Source organism: Trichosurus vulpecula, chromosome 8 (genome assembly GCF_011100635.1).
Source record: "Trichosurus vulpecula isolate mTriVul1 chromosome 8, mTriVul1.pri, whole genome shotgun sequence".
NCBI lineage: Eukaryota > Metazoa > Chordata > Mammalia > Diprotodontia > Phalangeridae > Trichosurus > Trichosurus vulpecula.
Window position 1 is genome coordinate 226,173,681 of NC_050580.1, and position 21,182 is coordinate 226,194,862.

Below are 21,182 nucleotides of genomic sequence, written 5' to 3' on the forward strand. Positions count from 1 at the left end.
TTTACCTACTTTCCATTCAAAATACATAATCCTATTTCTTTGTTGTTGTTGTTGTTAAATATATCATTTAAAACTTAATACTGAACGTGACTAAAACCAGTTCTACTTGGTTAGCAATTAAAGTATTCAGTCACTGTCAAAAACGCCCACCAAAATTCTTTGTATATTCATTTTCATTTACTTAGCTTACTTGATCATAGTTAATGCATAGCCTTTCTTCTAGTTTAAAGTTTTTTCTACTTGCATTATTTCATAAGGGTTTTTCAAGATTTATTTGGCTTTAAAATTCTGATCTTAATGCCAAATAAGTTGACCATTTGCATATGCAAATAACAAAAAATAGTACAAGAAGCTGTAAGTCTGTATTATGACCAACTTACTTCAGTTTTCAAGTATATAATTAATTCAACATATTTTCAAAACTGTCTTGCTTATCTGTTTCCTACTGAAATTTTATTCTCTCCTATGCATCTTATAAAAATGCTACAAGGACTTTCTTTTATTACTTTTGTTTTTCTTTCATTCTGGTAACCCCATCACTGCCCCCCTTTTTGGCATCACTCCACCCCTCCCCCAAGAAAGAAAGGAAAAAAAATTTAATCAGATATGCATAGTCAAGCAAACCAAATCTCCACATTGGACACATCTGAAAATGAACATTTAATTCTGTACTAGGTTTATCATCTGTCTGCCAGGGGATAGGTAGAATGTCATCACTGGTCATTTGGAATCTTGGTTTTTGTCACTGCATCAATCAGAGTTCTTAATCTTAACGATTTTCAAAATTGTTTTTCTTTATGATGTTGTTACTATACACATTATTCTCTAAATTCTGCTCACTTCACCCTGTATTAGCTGCTTCAAGTCTTCCCAGATGTGTCTGAAGCCATCCCTTTCATTATTGTTTATGGTGCAGTAATATTCCACTACATTCATTACCACAATTTGTTCACGGGTTCCCCAAATGACTATTTTTGAACGTGTGGGTTCCTTTCCTCTTTCTTTGATATCTTTGGGGTATAGGCTTAATAGGGGTTATCACTGAATGAAAGGATGTATGCACAGCTTAAGTCATATTTGGGGAATGATTCTAAATTGCTTTCCAGAATGGATGAACCAACTTACAACTCTACCCATAATGCACAGGTGCCCATATTCTTGGCCATCCCTTCAACAAATGTTATTTTTCTTTTTTGTCAACTTTGCCAAACTGAAAGGCACGAGGTGGAACTTTGGAGTTGTTTTAATTTGCATTTTTCTTATTAATTGGGAGCATTTTTTCACAAGGATTTTGATAGCTTGAATTTACTCCTTTGAGAATTGCCTGCTCATATTCTTTTACCATTTCTCTACTGGGGAATGACTCAAATATTTGAATCAGTTTCTTATATATATTGGATATCAGATCTTGGCCAGAAAAATTTGTTGCAAAGCAATTTTCTTTATATCCTTCATACTTGTCAGTCTCAATGACATTAAATTTAAATGTCTGTTGAATAAATGGCATTCAGTCTCATTAATTTAATACAAATTATTTAATCACCTTCCTATTTTAGGACAGTTAGATTACTTCAGGTTTATTACAACTGCATTTCAAACTTCTACGATAATCGTGGAATGGGTAATTTTTTCCTTATTTTTAAATTTCAATACCTCCAGAGTATATTTCCAGAAATGAACCTGCTTGGTCAAAGGGGATGATTATTGCTTTAGCTTTTACTGTATACTGTTCAATTATGGCCTTTCCCTCCACAGCCCTACCAATACTAAGCTTTCATTATTTTTCATTAATTTTCATTCATCTTTCATTATTTTCACAAGTCTGATGGGTATGAAGTGGTACTTCAAAGTTATTTTAATATGCATCTCTTTGATTATTAGGGAAGTTAAAGGTTTTTGAAGTGATTATTAACAATTTTTTTTTCTTCTGAAAATGATCTTATTCTTATCCCTTGGTCATTTACCTGCTGTGGAATTAAAATTACCATAGCACATTATGAACAGCTCCCTAGATACTTAAAATGTCAAGTTTTTTATCCATCCCGTTTGCTATAAATATTTCCCCTAATGTATTATCCATCTTAACCATCTATCTTCTAACCATCTTAAGTACAAGACTCACCCTGAAAATAATACCTAGAAAAATCACAACAAAATGAAAGGGAGAAAAGCAAAAATTGAACAAAGAAAAGGAGAAGAAGGTTACACACTAATCTGAAAATCAAAAAGGAAACTGTTAGCAGAAGTTAGGAGGTTTAGAAAAGGAACCACAGCAAGCAGTTTAAAAGAAAGCAAGACTTTTTTGTCTGGTTTTGAAGTACCTTGAGAAGGAAAGTCAGAGGTTAATGCTGCAGGTTCCATGTGGGTTTTAGGGTAAGTTTAATCAGCTCCCAGAGGACTCATCACATCTTTGAAGTTGTTTTAAAAAACAGAGTTACTGTGGTTTTAAGGGGCAAAACTATTTACTTTAATCTTGGAAAAACCAAGACAAAAGTTATGCTCAGCCTGTGCAGTGAAAATGAAGGAAAAGGACCGGGCAGGGTGACTGGATAATGAAACCCCCGGTGCAAGAAAACTCCTGATCCAGTTGAGCAAGCGTTTGTAAAGCAAGCAAATGAGAGGTGAAAGTTCACCTGGTTCAAGAAATTCAATGTTTAAGACAGAAAGATCCCTAAATGGGAACAATAAACTTTTCCTCTTCAGAAACTGTGAAACATTTTATTTCAAACTCCTTCCATAAGTCTAAAAATAAACTATAATCCCTGCTCATGCAGGCACTCTGATTCTCATGTCTCCCTTTTCTTGCTTGATTTTGGTCATTATGTTGTGCATTAGTACTTTCCCCAGAAAGAAGACAAAGAGTAAGAGGTCAATTTAAGTTGACCGTCTTGGTTGCTTTTTGGCATCTCTGCTGAAAAGATTTGGTCTCTGGTGACAATAAAAACAGAATAAAAAGCAATTTGGAATGAAGAAAGGAATGGTCCGAGGAGAAGATTGGTACATAAATGTAGGCTTACAAAAAAACTTTTAATGTACACCGTAATTTAAGTAAAAGCTAACAAATATTAATCAATATTGCCTCAGAGTAATGCTAAGAAATGTTTTGACTGATTTAGTATGTAAACTTTCTAAAGGGAAGGAAAAAAATGTTCTAATAATTAAATTTTTAAAAACCCTATTTGTACCCTTAATAGGATTAATATTCTTTTAATTATGCATGCCTGTGCGTGTGCATGTGTGTGAGAGAAGTTGCATCCTAACCCATATGTATTACGAGGTTTTAAAAATATTTCCGAACTTCAATTATTTACGTATTTGCCCACTACCATGACATAATCAACAACTGACTGTAGTTTAACTTTATTATTAATATTATGACCTTTTTTCTCTCTTCTCCTTCATATCCATACTGGTATTCAACAGTTGTCCACACTCACACAGTAAAAAGCTCTATTCAAAGAAGCACTGTTACATAAATTTTGGTAAATCTCAGATGAAAAGAAAACACCAACATAGAAAACATAGAATCCACCAAGAGGATTCCACTACTAACAGTTCATTCTCAATCTCCACCTCAGAGGCTCATTTCAATTGTAAAGAAGATCCTTACCCGGTTCCATTCTAGCCATTTTTCTAGTGTCAGAAGCCAAATCCAGGCCAATCTTTGGGGACTGTTGTACTGCCCACACCTGAAAAGGCAAAATGATTTCAACAAGCAACAAGCAGCCAAAAGTCTAGAAATTTTTACTTAGGAACAGCATGGTGATAAGATTTAAGGTAATAAGCTTATCCTGGTGGTATGATGAAGTCCAAAATGAGAACAGCCTTGAGGGAAATTCAGGTAATGTCTGAACATCTAAAGATTAGGACTCAAAGTACTGCATGAGCAGTAAGTTGCTAGTCCCAGTCTCGACCCCCCCACCCCCACAATGCAATACCCAAGATTTATCTTTTTTTCCCTTTCTGCAGTGTGACCTTGGGATCTAAACTTCTTGGGAGTCAGAAGACTTTGGTTTAAGTGCTGGCACTGACATAGTACTAGCCAAAGGTTTCACAATTTAGTGAATCTAAGTTTCCTCATTTTAAAAATGGGAAGCACTTACTTTACATGGTTGTTAAGGAAATTCGACAAATATTTATTATGTACTTCCTGTGTACAGGATATTGTACAAGGCAGGAGAGTGGATAAAACATTTAGATAAGACATCATGCCTGCATTTGTAGTATAGATCTTATAGTCTAGGGATCAGACATACATGTAATACAAAATATTATGTGGTAAATGCATCAAAGTAGTTCCAAGTGCTGTGTGACAGGAAGAGCGATGGGGATTAGCAAATACTTCATGGAGGCAGAAGAATCTGAGTTAGGCTTTTAAAGAATGGGTAGAAATTCAAAAGATGAGGAAGGCTAGGGAGGACATTCCAGGAACAGAGGAAAGCATGAACAACATGAAAGTAGGAGGGAAACGGGTGTATTCTAGAGAGGGAAAGTTTGTCTGAGGCCTAGAGCATATAGAAGGTCATAATATGAGACAATGCTGGGATATACCTTAGCACCCACCTCATTCTGGTAGACCTTGAATGTCAACCAAGTTGGTAAGAACTCTAGTTGATGGGCATTAAGAAGCTGCTAAAGATTTCTGAGCAAAGAAGTGACCTAACCAGACCTAGGTTTGGTAATGAGGTTTGGGTTGGAAAGAGGAGTGGGAAGTTAGGTTAATGTGATAGTCCAGGGGAGGTGATGATGAGGTCCTATGCTAGAAGGGATACATGCAAAAGATAATCTGAGGTAAAACTACTGGGACTTTGTAAATGATTCGAAATGAGAAGTGATGGAAAAGATAATAGGAAGGTTTTGCTGGGTGGCTGGTGCTACCATTGGGTTGAGGTGGTCACTCAGGCAGCACCAATAAGCAGGGAGTCGCTAACTAAAGTGATTCCAGTAAGATGGAGGATCATCAAGCCTTACAATCTGCCCTGCTGCTAAGCCCTAGGAACCTGTGGGCTTTGCTATCTACCACAGAACTAAATTTATTCCTATAAATGTAATCTTCCCCAATGAGAAATATGAATTCTGTGAGCAGGGGACAACCTTGATTTTGTCTCTGTACCCCCAATGCTTAGCACAGCTCTTAGCATGTAGCAAACATTTAATAGATATTCTTTTTCATTTTCATTCTTTCATTTATCCTATGATTGAAAAAAACAGCAACCTGGTGAATTTTGCTATTAGGAAGTCAGAGGTGACCTTGGAACAGCAGTTTCAGAAGTGTTCTGGAGGTAAAAGTTCAAATGATCAAGGCTGAGGATAGAATACATGGTGACAAAGTGAAGGCACCTGGCATCAACAACTTTTTTCAAGAAGTTTAGCAGCAAAGGAGAGGAGAGTGATGTGACAGATGGGGCAGAGTGGTCAAAAGAACAATTCTTTAGAATTGAAGAGACTTAAGTACATTTGTTGGCAGACCGGAAGGAAACCAGTAAGGAGAAAACTGAAGATACATCAAACAGAGGGAATGACTGCAGAAGTGAGGTCCTAGAAAAGACAGGAGCAGGAGGCAATGGGATGGAGTAGGAGGATTAACAAAATCTCCTCTTCTGAGATCAGAGGAAAGGAAGAGATGGTAGGTGACAAAGCTGATTAGTTCTGAGGAATGAAGGAGGGCTGAGTGACAAGAAGATGGCCTGGATCTTCTCGGCAAAGGCTAACCCTTTCTCTCTTTTGCTGATGAAAGCATTCAGCTGCACCCCACAAGTTATAATATGTTGTCTCCTTATTGTCATTAGGTCAGATCCATCTGCTGTGAGAGAGTGGTGTATGATTCTGTCCCTGAAGAAAGGTGAAAAGCTTTGTTAACAGTCTTTGAGTAGAATGAGCTTGGAAGTCAATAATAGAATAGAAGGAATTGACAGCAGTGATTAATTGTGTGAAGAGGTTATTAGACAGGTCCTTCACCATGTATACCAGAGTCTTCAGAGATGATGACAAAGGATGGCACATAAAAGATGAACCATCGACTTTAGAAAAATAACTGAAGAAGTTAGCAATGACCTTGCTGTTGTTGTTCAGTTATATCCAACTCTTTGTGACCCTGTTTAGGGTTTTCTTGGCAAAGACACAAAGATAGCAGAGTGGTTTGACAATTCCTTTTCCAGCTCATTTCACAGATGAGGAAACTGAGGCAAATGGGGTTAAGTGACTTTCCCAGGGTCACACAGCTACTAAGTGTCTGAAGCCAGATTTGAACTCAGGAAGATGTCTCCCTGACTCTAGACCTGACACTTCCCAAGGTGCCACCTAGGAAACACCTAGAGATCAGTAAAGGACAGCAATGAGAATGAGGATGGGCAGGTATAGATGGACTGCATAGGCTTCTAAAGGGAAAAAGGGAAGGAACATACTTAGAGAAAATACCCTGAGGCAATGAGGAACAAAGAATGTGGCCTCCAAAGGGATACGGTTTCAAAGAATACAGTGATTTTAGGGACAGTCCAGGCTGAATTTAAGGGAGAAGAGGGAGAAGTGTTATTTTAAAATTTTGAGGAAGTAGGGGAGTTTGTTGAGAATGGTGAGGTCTAAGCTGTGTTAGAATAGGAGATCAAGAAACTAAGATGAGCAAGTTAGTAGAATGGATAGATAAGGGAAGAATTTAGGATAAAGAAGACTTGAATCTGTTTGTAGGTACTTAGGAAGGAACCATTAGAGGTGGTTTGCTATAGAAATCTCTAGAAGAAATTAAGTTTGCTAAGTAGAGCTGTGGTAAATAAAGTGCTTGGAGCACCTATTAAATTCAAGCTATTCTGGTTGCTCTATAGGTATAGGAGTGCTGAACTAATGGCCTTTTAATCTTCCCTTTCATCTGCGAATCCCCCAAGCCTAGTCTAAAGTAAGGTGCAAATTTCTTAAGGAGAGGAACTGTCTTTGTATTCCTAGCACCTAGACCAGTGTTTCCAACGTGGGAAGGTAATGCTTGTTGAACTGAAATTATTTTTTGCTTCCTGAAATCATGTATTTATTTTGAGGTATATTGTTTCTTCTGCTCATTTTCCTCCTTTTCTTTGCATAAAAAGAAAAAGATATGGGAGTCTGACTTTTTTTCTTTTGGTAGCTGGCAACCCAAATCCAACAGCCACAGCCTAGAACAAAAACTGTAAGAAAAGTACTTATCTAAAACCCAAGGAAGAAAGGAATCTATTAAGTTTTGCTTCTCTGTTAAGCTGAGGTACAAAAGGTGGAATATAAAAAACAAAAGACTGAATAATATATCCAACTTCTTTAGCAACAGCTGTTATTAGCAGGAACAATATTATGAATACAAGATGGAATTCTCTTTCATTATTTTGCTTAAGCTGCTACAAAATCTTCACCCCCATATGGATACAGGATTTATATTTTTGAAGGAACTAAAGAAAATACAGTCTAGTACGCTGTTATCTATCCCCTCTCAAAGAGACTAGTTGTAAAGAAGACAAAGATTGTCTCAGAGGTACTTCCCTGGACAGGCTCTGTACCAAGTTTTATATGATGTCATAAGCTATTGCTTATAAATTAATAAATACCTGATAAAAAGAGTCTTGGAAAGAATTTGGACTTATGATTTTTCAGTGATATAAGGCAGGCAGCAGATCTCAAACTTTTTTGTCTTGGTACTTCTTTATACTCTTAAAAATTATTGAGGACTCCCTAAAAAGTTTTTGTTCATGTAGTTTATATCTACATGTTGAGGTTTAGGGGTGCTCGGGACCCCAAAATACCTACATGTTGGGTCCTGTTCGAATGAATTCAACCCAAGCCTTCTTCCAGCCAAAGTAAAACTAAGTTTATTAAAGATTCACCCTATGTAGACTCTTAAGGAGCCTGAGCATAGGGATCAGTAATGCCAGCTGGGCACACTGAATCTGGGGTAGATTGAATCTGAACACCTTTCAGGGAGGCAAGATGGATCTTCTATATGGAAAGACTGTGGGAGGGATCCAGGATGGCCAAGAAGTCTGGGGTGATGGGAGGAGGGGTCTAACGAGGATGTTGATCAGACTGGGGCGACAAGAGGTCAGACTCCAGGAACCAAGAGAATAGGATTAAGAGTGGGAAGTAACTGAAGGCTACCTGGAGATAACAGACAATGGAAGGCTAGGCTAGTTTATTAAGGGTAATTTATTTGGATTTAGATATTTGAATAGAAACAAGCCTGGGAAGAGGCAATCAGGAGGTAACTGACAATGGAAGGCCAGGCTAGGTTAAGGGTCAAAAAGAGTTGGGCTTAGTGATAATGCAAGGCTTATGGCCTCAGGCTAACCCAGATCAAGTGGGAAGATTGAAGGAGAGTTCCAGAGCCCATCATATAATGTTTCAGTAATACAATGAAAATAGTTTTAACTTTGTGGACGTCCCCCTCCCCTGCCCCATCCATTTTACTTTGGAAATATCTCTTGTATATGCCCTCTTTTCTCCACTGACAGTATCTTGCTACAGGTGCCTCACTCTTTCACTTCTGTCATAGTCCTCTGGTTGGTCTCTTTGACACAAGTCTCTCCCAACTCTAGTCTATCTTCCACTACACTGTCACAGTGGTCTTTGTAAAACACAGGTATGACCATGTTACCCCTGCAGGATCAAATATAAAATCCTGTTTTGCATCCAAAGCCCTTCATAAGTTGGTCTCCACTTATGCTTACAGTCTTCATACACCTTACACACTTCTTCCCTCTACATGCTCCGTGATCCAGTGACACTGGCCTGCTTGCGGTCCTTATACATGACTTTCCACCTCCTGACTGGGCATTTTTACTGGCTGTCTCCCATGCCTGGCTTCTCTGACTTCCTTTAAGTCTCAGCTAAAAATCTCACCTTCTACAGGAAACCTTTTCCTATCTCCCTCAATTCTCCTACCTTCCTTCTGTTGATTATTTCAAATTTATCCTGAATATAGTATAGCTTTTTTGCACATAAGTGTTTGTGCGCTATCACCACCATATAATTATTGTAAGCTCTTTAAGGACAAGATTATATTTAACCTCAAGATGTATCCCCAGCACTTAGCACACAGTGCCTGGAACATAACAGGCACTTCATAAATATTTACGGATTGATCTAAAAAAGTCTAGAAGACTCCAAGTGGTCCCTGGATCATACTTTGAGAACCACTAACAGGAATTCCCTCTACCAATGCAGGTGAGCACCTTCTCTGCAACTTAATAATGTAAGAGACTTTGCCTAGACCACTGAGAAATTAAGTCATGTCAAATTAATAAGCATTTACTAGATTCCTACCATATGCCAGGCATTGCGCTAAGTACTATAGATACAAAGAACGGCAAAAGCTGTTTCTGTCTTCAAGGGGCTCACAATATGATGGAGAAAGCAACACTCAACTAACTAAATACAAACAGGATCTGTGCGAGATAAATTGGAGACAATCTAAGGAGTAAGGCACTAGTGCTAGTACGAAAGAAGACCAGGAAAAGCTTCTTGCACAAGGTAGGATTCGAGGTGAGAACCTGAAAGATGCCAGGAGGTAAAAATGAGGAAGGAAAGAATTCCAGGCATGGGATACATTTAGTGAAATGCAGAGAGTAAGGAGATGGGGTTTCTCATGTAAAGAAGATGAAGGAGGCTAGTTACACAGATCAAAAAGTACTTGGAGGGGAAAAAGGTGTAGGAAAAGTGGAAAGCTAGGAAAAGGCTCTTTAAAAATTCTGTATTTGATTCTGGAGATGACAGGGAGCCACTAGAATTTTCGGTATAGGGGTTTGATATGGTCAGACCTGCACTTTAGGAAGATCACTTTGAACTGGAGTGAAGGCCTATACTATGGTGGAGCCAGTGTCAGAGGAGAAAAAGAGTCGTACATGACAGATGTTATGAGGGTAGAAATGACAGCACCAGATCATTGATTGGCTATGGTGGGAGGGAGCTGGTAAGAGTGAGAAGTTGAAGAGGACAGACATCAAGGTTTTTGAGCCTTTGAGACTTGGGATGATGGTGCTTGCCTTGACAACAATAATACAGTTAAGAAGAGGGGAGAGTTTTCTGAGAAAGATATTAAGTTCAGTTTTGGATATTTAATTTAAAATGTCTATGTAACATATAGTTTGAGATGTCCAAGTTAAGTGACTTGCCCGGGGACACATAGCCAAGTGTGTATCAGAGGCAGGACTAGAACTCAGGTGTTTCTGGGTTCCAAGTTAGCTCTCTATTCACTATTAAAGGAAATTTCTCCTCTGGTTACTGAATGTGGGAAAATATCTAAACAAATCCTGAAATTTCACTCTACTAAATTATCTTAAACTTAAGTGGCATCTATATGCAAAGGTTGATACACTAATTTAGTTGTGAATGGGCAGTGCTGGTGATGGAACACTTAGAGTAGTTACCTCATCAGGCTGGGACAAGCCACGAGAGCCTGCAGGATCTCTTCCACCTTCTTGGGGATATCCCCATGTCCTCTGTGTAGCTGAGGGACACAGGCTTGTGCCAGTTCCCATTCTCCACGTTTCAGGCACTCACAAAAAAACCCAAAGAGCTGCAACACCGAGGCAGCTTCCTCTTTTCCAAATGGATGCATTTTCCCAGCACAGAGTGCAGGGGATAGAGGAAAGTGAGCTACACTGCACAAACTGCTCTCAATCTTTCCTTTTTTGGAGCACCTCCTAGAAATGGAAAATCAAATAGGGAAGAGTCAGACAAGCAACAGAAGGAGTTGGACTTGGAATAATGAGCAGTTGCGAGTTCCATCAAAGAAAGGTAGCATTTGAAAACAAGGTTCTCCAATATAACTTCCCAATTTGTACATGGCATCGTGTTACCTGCCAGGGAAGCAATACATAAAGAATCTACCGAAGGATATCCAAATATACACAAATTAAGTAAAAACACTGTAATTGAGGGGAGTCAGGTGACCTAAAGATTAGAGTGGTGGGACTGCCGGAAGGCTGCACAGAGAAGGCAGCATCGGAGACTGGCGCTGCAGGAAGAGAAACATTCTAAAAAGGCACGTGGTCAGCCTGTTCAAAGGCACGGAGACAGGAGACTAAGTCCATGGCAGGGACCATCCATTATCATTGCCCAAGGCGGATTCACAAACTCCTCTCTCCACCCCTTCCGAAAATGACTGCTCCTTCCAGGCTCCAAATCTCCCAAAGAAAAATCACTCCCCTCCCACTCCCCTGGGGGGAAACGGCTGAGACAGGCAGCCCCTGTGATCTGGACTATCCTGTCAAGACAGCGAACGTGGAGCCCGGGTCTGTGACAGGGCCGGAGGGATCCTGTCTGAGCCGGGAGCGGGAGTTCGGGGACCGCCCCTCTTCGGGGGGTCGAGGAGGGTGCCACCTACTCCCGTGGGGCGCACAGCACTCACCTACTCCCGGCATAGAGAACGGTGCCCAAGCCAGAGCCGCCATGTTTAGAGTTGTCAGGTGACAGGTCTCTCCCGGAAGGGAGAGGAGTCAGCGGCTTTCTCCCCGATTGGTGGAATGACGGAAATATGCAAATGAGACTCCATACTTTTTGGGGGCATTGGAAGCCACAGAATGGAACCTGGAAAACTCAACAGGAAGTTTGGGATCGTACTATTCCATAGACTTCCGGCCCAGCGCCAGGCTGAGCTTCTTACCCGTGACAGGACATGGCATACCAGGGAGTAAACTAGAGATGTGCTGGCAAATGTTTAACCACATGTCTCTTCCTCCCAAAACACAGACAGAGACACACACACGCACTCTAGTGTTCAATCTGCATTATTAACACTTTCTAAAGTGAACAAAACGATGAATCAAACCGTGTTTGGCAGCTTGCTGATTTTTCAGGTGTAAAAGCACACACTGAAAATTCAACTGTACACTCCCAAGAACCAGTCAAGAGTTGGTATCAAACCCTGCTCCCTGTAGTCCAGCCCTGTTTTCAGCCCCAGCAGGAGACAGCACCCCATTTCTCCTTCCCTTGTCTCCTCTCCTGCCACACCGCCTCCCCTACTATGATTCCTTGATTTTCTTTCCCTACCCAAAAAACTTACATTTTGTTAACGTCGAGTTCATGAGTTTTTTTTTAAATTGATCACTTGCAATATAATTGTCACTTTTTATAATTTTATATTTTGTTTCATGAGTTCAAAAATATCTTAAGGGATCCATTGATTTCATCAGAATGCCAAACTCCCAAAGTGAAGAACCTCTGACCTACAATCTGCATTTATGTTCTTTGTTGCCAACCTACCCTGTCCTTTTCTTTCACCGACATTGCATGCTTCTTCATCAAACCTTCTTTAACACTTTTTTATGTATATTTCCTCTTCTGATCAGAATAACCTTTGATTCTACATTTTTCAATCTACCTCTTGAACAGTATTCTGAAAAGAAAAAAAAATGTTTTGATACAATAGACACTTCCCAAAAAACACCCAAACAGTTCTATTAACCATCTTTAAAAGAAAGGCCTGGGATGCAACAAGGCAGCTTTTTTCAATAAACACTGGAAACAAGGCTGCCCATGCTTCCTATTCCTCCCTTCATTATTTAACATAGTTATAGGAATGCTAGCAATACCAAAAAGACAAAAGAAATCAAAGACATATAAAAAGGCAAAGAGGAGACAAAACTACCTCTATTTCTAGGTAACATGATGGTTTGCCTAGAAAATCTTAAAGGAGTCAGCAAAGAAACTAATTGAAAAGAGCTTCAGCAAAATTGCAGGCTATAAAATAAGCCAAAAAAATCAATGACATTTGTAAATAATAATAATCCAATATAAGAAACAAAAATAGAAAGGTGAAGTCCAACACAAAATAAATACAAAATGAATAAAATATTTGAGAGTCAATTTTCCAAAAGTCCACTCAATGTTTGAACATTTGTATGTACACACACACACTAACTTACAGAATGATCCATAAGGAAAATGATGGACGATTTAAATAGCAGGAGGAATATTCAGGGTTCATAAATTGGCTGAATAATAAAAATGACCACATTACCAAAGTTAATTTACACATTTAGGGCTAATTTATAGATTTTATAAACTAAAAAAGAGATACTTTACAGAGAGATAAAATAATTACGAAATTAATCTGTAGAAAAAAAGATCTAGAATATTATAGGAATAATTTAAAACATAAGAATGAATGAGGGGGAGGGCAGTTTCAGACCTCAAATTATGTTATAAAGCAACAATGGGTTAAAAAATAGAAAAAAGTATTTCACTTGCCAGAAAAGGAAGAATCAAAATAAATCAAACTCAATAACCTAGTATTCAATAAAGCTGAAAATAAATTACCTAGGAAAGAACTCCCTATTTGATACAAACTCCTGGGAAAACTGGAAAGTAGCCTGGCAGAAATTAGTCTTATACTCACATCTTACACCATATTCCACAATAAATTCAAACTGGACATATGACCTGAATGTTAAAGATTATGCCATAAACAAATTAGCAGAGAAGCAGATCATACATATTTTACAGCAATGAGTAAGAGATGAATTCTTAACCTAGCAAGAGGACAGAGACAATTACAAGAGATAAAATAAATGAGTTTGATTACATGAAATTGAAAAACTTTTGTATAATAGAATTACCCCATCTAGGATAAGAAGAAAAAGTCACCTGAGGAAAATCTTTGTTTCAAATACTCTGATAAAAGTTTGATATACAAGATATACAGTAAACCAAAAGAAATATTTAAGACCAGAAGCCTCTAAATAGAACAACAGTCAAAATCACTTAAGAGAAATGCATAGCAAAACAATAGTCAATGTTGGAAAGATTTTGGAAAGACAGATACTCTAAGGCTTTGTTGGTGGAGCTATGAATGGGCCCCACAATCTTGGAAAGTAATATTGAGTTATGCATAAAATAAAATGTCTTTACCTTTTGACCCAAAGATTCTACTGCTAGCGAATGTCCCAAGGAGGTCAATGACAAAAAGAAAGTTTCCATATGCACCAAAATATTTATAGCAGCCAGCATTTTTGTGCCATCAAAGAACTAGAAACAAAGTGGATGCCTATTAATAGGGAAATATTGTTATCTCTATGCAGATGACACATAACAGTGCTTGACACATAACAGGTGCTTAATAAATATTTATTGACTGAGTTTTATGTATGATGGAAATATAAAATAATTAAATAAAAAATGAAACAATTTAAAAGAATAGTAAAATCTAGATGCTAGATGTCAGTCCTTTTGGAAAGAAAGGGAGGGAGAGGAAAGACAAAGTAAAAACTGCCTTTTCCTCAACATTTTATTCTTCTTCAGTTTCTAAAACTATCATATCTGATAAATTTAGTGTGAATTTTTTGTTTTCCAAAGTAGAGGCATAGCTTTGTGGCTAATTCCCCACACTTAGCGCATTGTCTCTTTTCAGTTCCTAAAGAGGTTCCCAAAGAGGGCAATACTACCCTCAGGGGGACGCTAGAACAATGGGGGTAGGGTGTGGCAGGAGTGGCAGTTTCATGTGCAATTGGGGGGTATTGAATAATAATAAACAGGCAGTGGTAGTATAAGGCAAGAACCTAAGAAAATTTTGAAAAACCATACAGGTTTCATCTGTTGTGTAACTGAGTTAAAGTCGTAATGATTACATTATTTTCCAACTAGACACATAAAATGTAAGTCATAACCCAACAGTGGTCAAGTCTGCCCAGAGATCTTAAGATGCAAGTGTTGGCAGGTGAATGTGTTGCACGTTGTCAGGAAGTCCAGCATGCAGGGGCAGGAATCTGTGTGTGATTAGATTTGTTTACAATATTATACTAGCTGGTTACATGACACAATATTGCATTATTAAAATTTCAGTACAGGAAAACTTCCACAAATTTACAATAAATTGTGAAATTTAAGGCGCATCTTTTTAAAAAAAATACGTACTTTTTTTGTAATGACGCAGATTGTAAAAAAGAAAAAAAGTTGTTAAAGGGTTAAAGAAATTAGATTTCCAGGGGAGCGCTGAGTAATTTTTTTTAAAGGGTGCAGTGTGGCAAATAAGTTTGGGAACCTCTGCCTTAGGTGCTAGGGGTTTTGCTTATCCTCACCACTGCTGTTGTTGCTCAGCTAATTAACTTCCTTGGCAAGGGTGATCCTTCTTGTGCTGTCATCACTGCTGCCACCACTCAGCTTGTCTCCAAACTGAAACTAAATCTCATGTCTAGCCACCTCAGCTCAGAGCCTTTCCTCAAAGTTCTGCTGTTCTTTGGCATACAGGTGGAAAAAAGCCTCTTGAATTTGCATCATGCATTTCTCCATGTCCTTCAGACATTCCTACTACAGCTAAGAAAAACAAGTTTGTTCCTCCTCACTCAAGTCTCTACTTTTTCCTATCCATCATCCAAATTCAGTTTGCCATTTAAAGCTCTTTAAAACCTGCCACCTTCCTACCTTGCCCTCAACTTATTCAACATTCTAATCATACTGGCCTACTTGTTTGTCTTCAGACATACACCTGTGTCTCCTGTCTTTTCCTTTGCAATTGCTATCCCCCATGCCTGAAATGCACCTCACCTCCTCATCAGATATAACCTCCAACTGTTGGAAATACTGGTTGTCCTTTTAAGACCCAACTCAACTGTCACCTTCTACAAGAAGTCTCTGATGGGCCAGAGACTAGCGCTCTTCCCCTCCCCCTCACTTTTGTGTATTTATTTTGAATAATTTCCTATATATATATATATATATATATATATATATATATATATATACACACAATATCTCCCTTATTTGAATGTAAGGTCCTGGAGGGCAGGGGCTAACTTGTTTTATATTCATTTTTTCCAGTCACTAATTTATAAATTATGGTTAAGTGATTTTTAAAAAAATTGTCATTCTACATGAACTTAGTCCCAAATCTGGCACAGGGGACAGAGCACTGAGCTTGGAATCAGGAAGATTCGTCTTCAGGAATTCAAATTCAGCCTCAGACACTGCCTAGTGGGACCTTGGACAAGACACTTAACTCTGTTTACCTCAGTTTTCGTATTTGTAAAACGAGCTGGAGAAGGTAATGGCAAACTGCTCCAACAATTTTTAATAAGAAAACCCCCAGTGGGGTCATGAGCAGTCAGATGTTCCTGAAAACGACTGGAAGACAATCAAAACTGGAATCAAAGAACTTCAGAGTTGGAAGGCCCCAGAAATTCACAGCAAATCATTTAAATGCAATTCATCACATATTTATTACACATCTACTTAAAAAAAAATGGTGCTTCTCCCTTTCCCCTGGCATTTATTTAGTGTCGTCTCTAAGTTAAGTGCTTTATAGACGCACAACCACCTTAGAGGTTAGGAGCTATTACTTTCCTCATTTTACAGTTGAGAAACCTTAAGCCAGCAGAGGCTAAGTGACCTGACCAAGACAGTTTGGGGCCAGATTTAAACTAAGGTTAAGCCCAGTAGTATAATCTTGATGGGAGCCAATTTCAGAGATTTACCTCTTCTCTGTCCCTATCCTGTTACAGTTAGAAGGTTCAAGTCCATCAAAAGAGATAATTCTGTTATTTTAAATTCAGCTTTGTTTTCACGGTGTGTATGTGGAAAACCTTGAATAAATTGCACTGTTTTTCTTCCATAAATTTTATCGTGTATTTTCTCAACCCAACCCCACCCCTCTTCTTGCCTTTTCCATGGCAAGGCCACCTCTCCCCGTGCCCCAGGACCAATCGGGACTGGTGAGGACTCTGATTGGCTGGCACTCTCCCCTCTTCTCCTCCCTTTCCCCATTAAAGCGGCTTCTGGGACCTTCCTCTTCCAGTTGGGGTCCGTCGAGGTGTGGGTACGGAACAGTGACAGCGGAGGCTGGATCTTGGGAGGTGCCACGTGCGGACCGAAGGTAGCGGCGCTGTGCATGCAGGAGCGGGGTTCGTACACTACCTGGGGCCCAGTTTTTTCTTTGCTTTTTTTTAACCACCTCGCAGGGCGTGGTTGTGAGTGGGATCAAGAGATCTTTGTGGCTGTTCATCCTCCCTGGGATATGGGCGAAGCTTCCCTGCCTAGACTGCATCTCCTCAGTGGGTGGGAAGGAAGGACCCTTATTCTAATGGGTTTGTGACTGCTCAGTGTCTATGTTTCGTTGCATTTGAGCTTAGCGTCCCAGGACCCTAGCGCACTGTGGAGCATTCATTCTTGTGGAAAGGGCGCTATAGCATAGGTGGCATCATAACTTTAGCAGAAGGGCCTTTCACCCGGGGACCATGAAAAACTGTTTTTGGAAAAAGTTTGTTTTTTCATAGGAAATTCAATACAATTTATTTTTCTTTTTAATCCTGTGCATTTTGTTATATTCATTATAAATGTGACCAAATTGTGACCATTGTGACCAAATCAGTGATCTAGGAGAATTCCGAAAGACATAGTGAAAAATGCTAGCCACCTCTAGAGAGAGAACCAATGAACTTTGAGGGCAGATTGAAGCGTATTTCGCTCCATGCCTGTCTTTGTGTTCACACTTTCTACAGAAATCCCTATAGAAAGATCAAGGTTTAAAAATAGGTTTCCTACGAATTAGAAAATCATGACTGAATATGAATATTGCTACATTAGAAAGAAAGCCAGGAAGATACAATTGTATACAAAACTGAATCTGTTACAAATAGCTTGTTTTTTAAAAGAACATATTAAATTTTAACTTTTCTATCTCTTTTTGAACATGTTTATATTTTTAGTGTTTTCATTGCTGTTCTTTCTTCTTTTGCTTCACTAGTCTATTTCCCACGTATTCCTCACTTATGCTCCTCCATAAAATTCTGCCCTTATAACAAAATTATATGTTTAGTTTCAGTTATATTTCACTCTTTCTTGACCCCCTGTGGGGTTTGCTTGGAAAAGGTCTTGGAGTGGTTTGCCATTTTCCTCACTTCATTTTAAACATGAGAAAACTGAGACAACCAGGGTTAAATCACTTGCCCAGGGTCATACAGTTAGTGTCTGAGACTAGATTTGAACTTGGGAAGATGAGTTCTGACTTCAGACCCAACAGTTTACCCACTAGATAACCTAGCAGCCCTAACATTAGCATAATCAAGCAAAGAAAAATTTTATATTTTTGTTTGTGCCTGAAAATGTATCACTTGTTGTGTTCCAGTATGCTTCATTGCCAGGTTTTTGGAGTTGTTAAAAGTTATGGCATTGACCAGAATTATTAAGTCCTAGTCACTTACTTACAATGATATTGTATAAATAGTTCTGATTCTGCTTTATTTATTTATAAGTTACTGCAGTGCTTTCCCAGGTTTCTCCTGAATTGTGTCTTTCGTTATTTTTCATAGTGCCATAATATAATGTTCCATTGCGTTTAGAGACCATCATTTGTTCAGCAATTCCTCAAATTATAGGCATCTGTTTATAGTTTTTAGGTCTTTTGAAGAAGCAAAGTACTATAAATATATAAAGTGCTATAAATATCTTCTGAGATGTTCTTTCCTCATCTTTTTTATCTCTAGAGTATATGCCTAGTACAGGTATTCTTGGGTCAAAGAATGTTTAACGTTTAATGACTATCGAAGAAGAGTTCCAAATTGGTTTCCACGTTGGCTCTGGCAGATATTTTTGACTTACTGTTGTCTTGGTTAACCAGTTAGACATAAGATGGAACATCAGAGTTATTTTAATTTGCGTATCTTTTTAGTGATCTGAAGTGGTTTTCTTTAATATGGTTTGTGATAGTTTAGATTTCAATTGTGAACTGCTTTTTAACATCCTTGGACCATTTATCTATTGGGAAATGGCTCTTACTACTATGTATTTGTAAGAGTTCCCTATAATCCCTATGGCATTTTTAGCCAGCTTCTTTTTGCATTGTACTTGTGATTTAAAAAATCCACCATTTGTGAAATACTCATTTCACCTCATTGATGCTCTCCCCTAATAATATCCAGCAAATGGCCACAGATAAACTTTTTTCTTTTTAGTAGTTGTAAGTAAACTTACTGTTTTTTTATTTTATATTGTATGGAAATCTGGGATTCTTTTTAATTAGAATTAAATCTCTTTAATTCTGAAATGTTTCCTGTGCTGATGAAATATAGTAACCTAAATTAGCGACCTGAGTTCAAATCCAGCCTCAGACACTTGACGCATGTACTAGCTGTGTGACCTTGGGAATGTCACTTAACCCCAATTGTCCCGCCAAAAAAAAAAGCAAAAAAAAAAATTCACTCCCATTCTTGAATAAAATTTATATAGTGTCCTAAAAATCTTAGTGTAAGTTTAAGGTATAGTGTTTTTAAAAACTTTTAGACTTTTGAGCCATCATATATTTTTTTTTTTTTTACAGCAGATCAAGTTGGATTATATTTTTGAATTCTCTTTCCCATTTCTGTAGTTCTCTTAAAAGATGATGGATTTAAGAGTGGGAAAGTTGATGGATGAGCTGGAAGAGACAGCCGGGGTTATTTAGAAGAAGCAGGCAGTGGGCAGGGCAGACTGACCTATGTCCTTTGTCTAAATCCTCCTGGCCTTATTTCATGTAGCATTTTCCATGAATGCAAAGACTGAATATTCTTAGAAATAAAGCTGTCTTTTTAATATTTCTAAATGGTCACGAAAAAAGTTAATTCCGAGCAAATTTGAATACTGATTTCCATGGAAACTCCTCAAAGAAATTGGAGTATGGATTGAAAGATAACCTAACCAACTTTATCTCAAACAAAATTTTGAGTTTGGAAGAGTGCACAAAAGTTAGTTCAGCATTGTGGATTAAGCATTTATAGCCAGTTCTCAGTTACCTTTTTTCAGAGAATTCTGGGACTGCATAACTATGATCTGTAAGCCTCAGTACATCTTCCCCATGGCCTTGTACTTCTTTCTGTTCCAGACCCTTCTTATCTCTTCATAGTTTGTATTTCTGGGTTATTTTGACCAGTTAGTGCAGAATCAGAAGGATTTCAAAGAGCAATAGGAAAGAATTTTTTCCCAGTTTACAGCTTTCTGTCATATTACTGGCAATAATGAATTAAATGCTTCATTTTTGACCAGTTAGCTGATGTGCTGGCAAATTCTTCTCCCTCCACTGTCACCTTAACTGAGGATAAGAATAGACCTACTAGTGAAAAACCATGTTTCATAAGTGTTGCCTTAAGAGATTATCAGGTGAGACTTGTCATCCTAATGAACATAGACTCCCCAGAGTCATAATACTGCAGTTGGAAGTCATACCTGAATTTATGGCCTGTTCCACAAGATTTATAGTGTAAACTGTAAAATGGGAATTATTATTGTTAATTAGATAGTCCCGGTCATCTACTTAGATGAAAGGGAAGGGAAAAAAATAAAGCATTTATGTAGTGAAGAGGTTAAAGGTTGAGGGGTGATCGACACCCCGAAATATTGACGCACCGGGTCCTGCCGAAAGAATTCGACTCAAGCCTTCTCAGCCAAGGGAAAAGACAAAGTTTATTAAGGATTCACCACAACGGGCTGTCTTAAGAAATCCCCCCTTCCCCCTTTGTGACGCCTGTTTCCACAAGCGGGCCAGATTCAACCTACTGAATTAGATTGAATCTGAGCACCTTCATGGAGGCAAGATGGAGATTATATGCACAAAGACTGTAGGAGGGATTGAGGGGTGGTCTGGGGTGACTAGAGGAGGGGTTTAGGGAGGGTCTTGAGGGGAAGTCCAAGGAGGGCAAGGTGAGGTAATGGGATTAAGGGTGGGAAGTAGCTGCACAACAAAGGGCGAGGCTAGGTAGAGATTTGGGCCTAATGATAATGTGAGGCTTGTGGCCTTAGGGAAAGGCCAGATCCAGTTGGAAGATTCAAGGACAGTTCAAGGGGGCTCCCAGAGACTGTATTCCAGATTCAAGGGGGTTCCCAGAGACTGGGCCCTCATCATGTAGCACCTACCATGTATGCTGAACTGCTTTTTAAAAAGCAATAAACTTTATCATTTGATCTTCACAACAACCATATGAGGTAGATATTATTATCCTCATTTTACACATGAGGAAACTGAGGTAAGCAAAGGTTAAGTGACTTGTCCAGGATCTTTCTGACTCCCGGGCCCGGCACTCTGTCCACTATGCCTCCAGCTACTTAATGTGGCAGGTGAAGAGTAATATCGGCAGCTTTGTCAGCTTTTAGAGCAGAGTGTTGTACTTTGAGCTGTGTTTAACTTGTTACGTGGTTTTTAAAAATTCAATGTTATTTAATTTTCAGCTCTGAATTTTCTATGATTTATTTACATCTCTTCCCCAGCAAGA

The 21,182-nt window shown here is 38.6% G+C and overlaps 2 protein-coding genes across 3 annotated transcripts in view; one reads left to right on the forward strand and one right to left on the reverse strand.

The window, feature by feature from the left end:
- Positions 1 to 10,625, reverse strand: part of ZFYVE26 (zinc finger FYVE-type containing 26) — an 82,744-nt gene extending 72,119 nt beyond the window's left edge. For both annotated transcript variants that reach the window (XM_036769525.1, XM_036769524.1), the window contains exons 1-2: positions 10,377 to 10,625; positions 3,611 to 3,689 (exon numbers count right to left, since the gene is read on the reverse strand). In XM_036769525.1, the coding sequence (XP_036625420.1) occupies positions 3,611 to 3,689; positions 10,377 to 10,567 (270 nt within the window). In that variant the 5' untranslated portion in view covers positions 10,568 to 10,625. The remainder of the gene's footprint in view (positions 1 to 3,610; positions 3,690 to 10,376) is intronic.
- Positions 10,626 to 11,531: 906 nt separating this feature from the next.
- RAD51B (RAD51 paralog B) overlaps positions 11,532 to 21,182 on the forward strand; it is an 817,688-nt gene continuing 808,037 nt past the window's right edge. Inside the window, 3 exon segments of the mRNA XM_036736712.1 lie at positions 11,532 to 11,616; positions 16,713 to 16,816; positions 19,960 to 20,073. Of these exon segments, the coding sequence (XP_036592607.1) occupies positions 11,532 to 11,616; positions 16,713 to 16,816; positions 19,960 to 20,073 (303 nt within the window).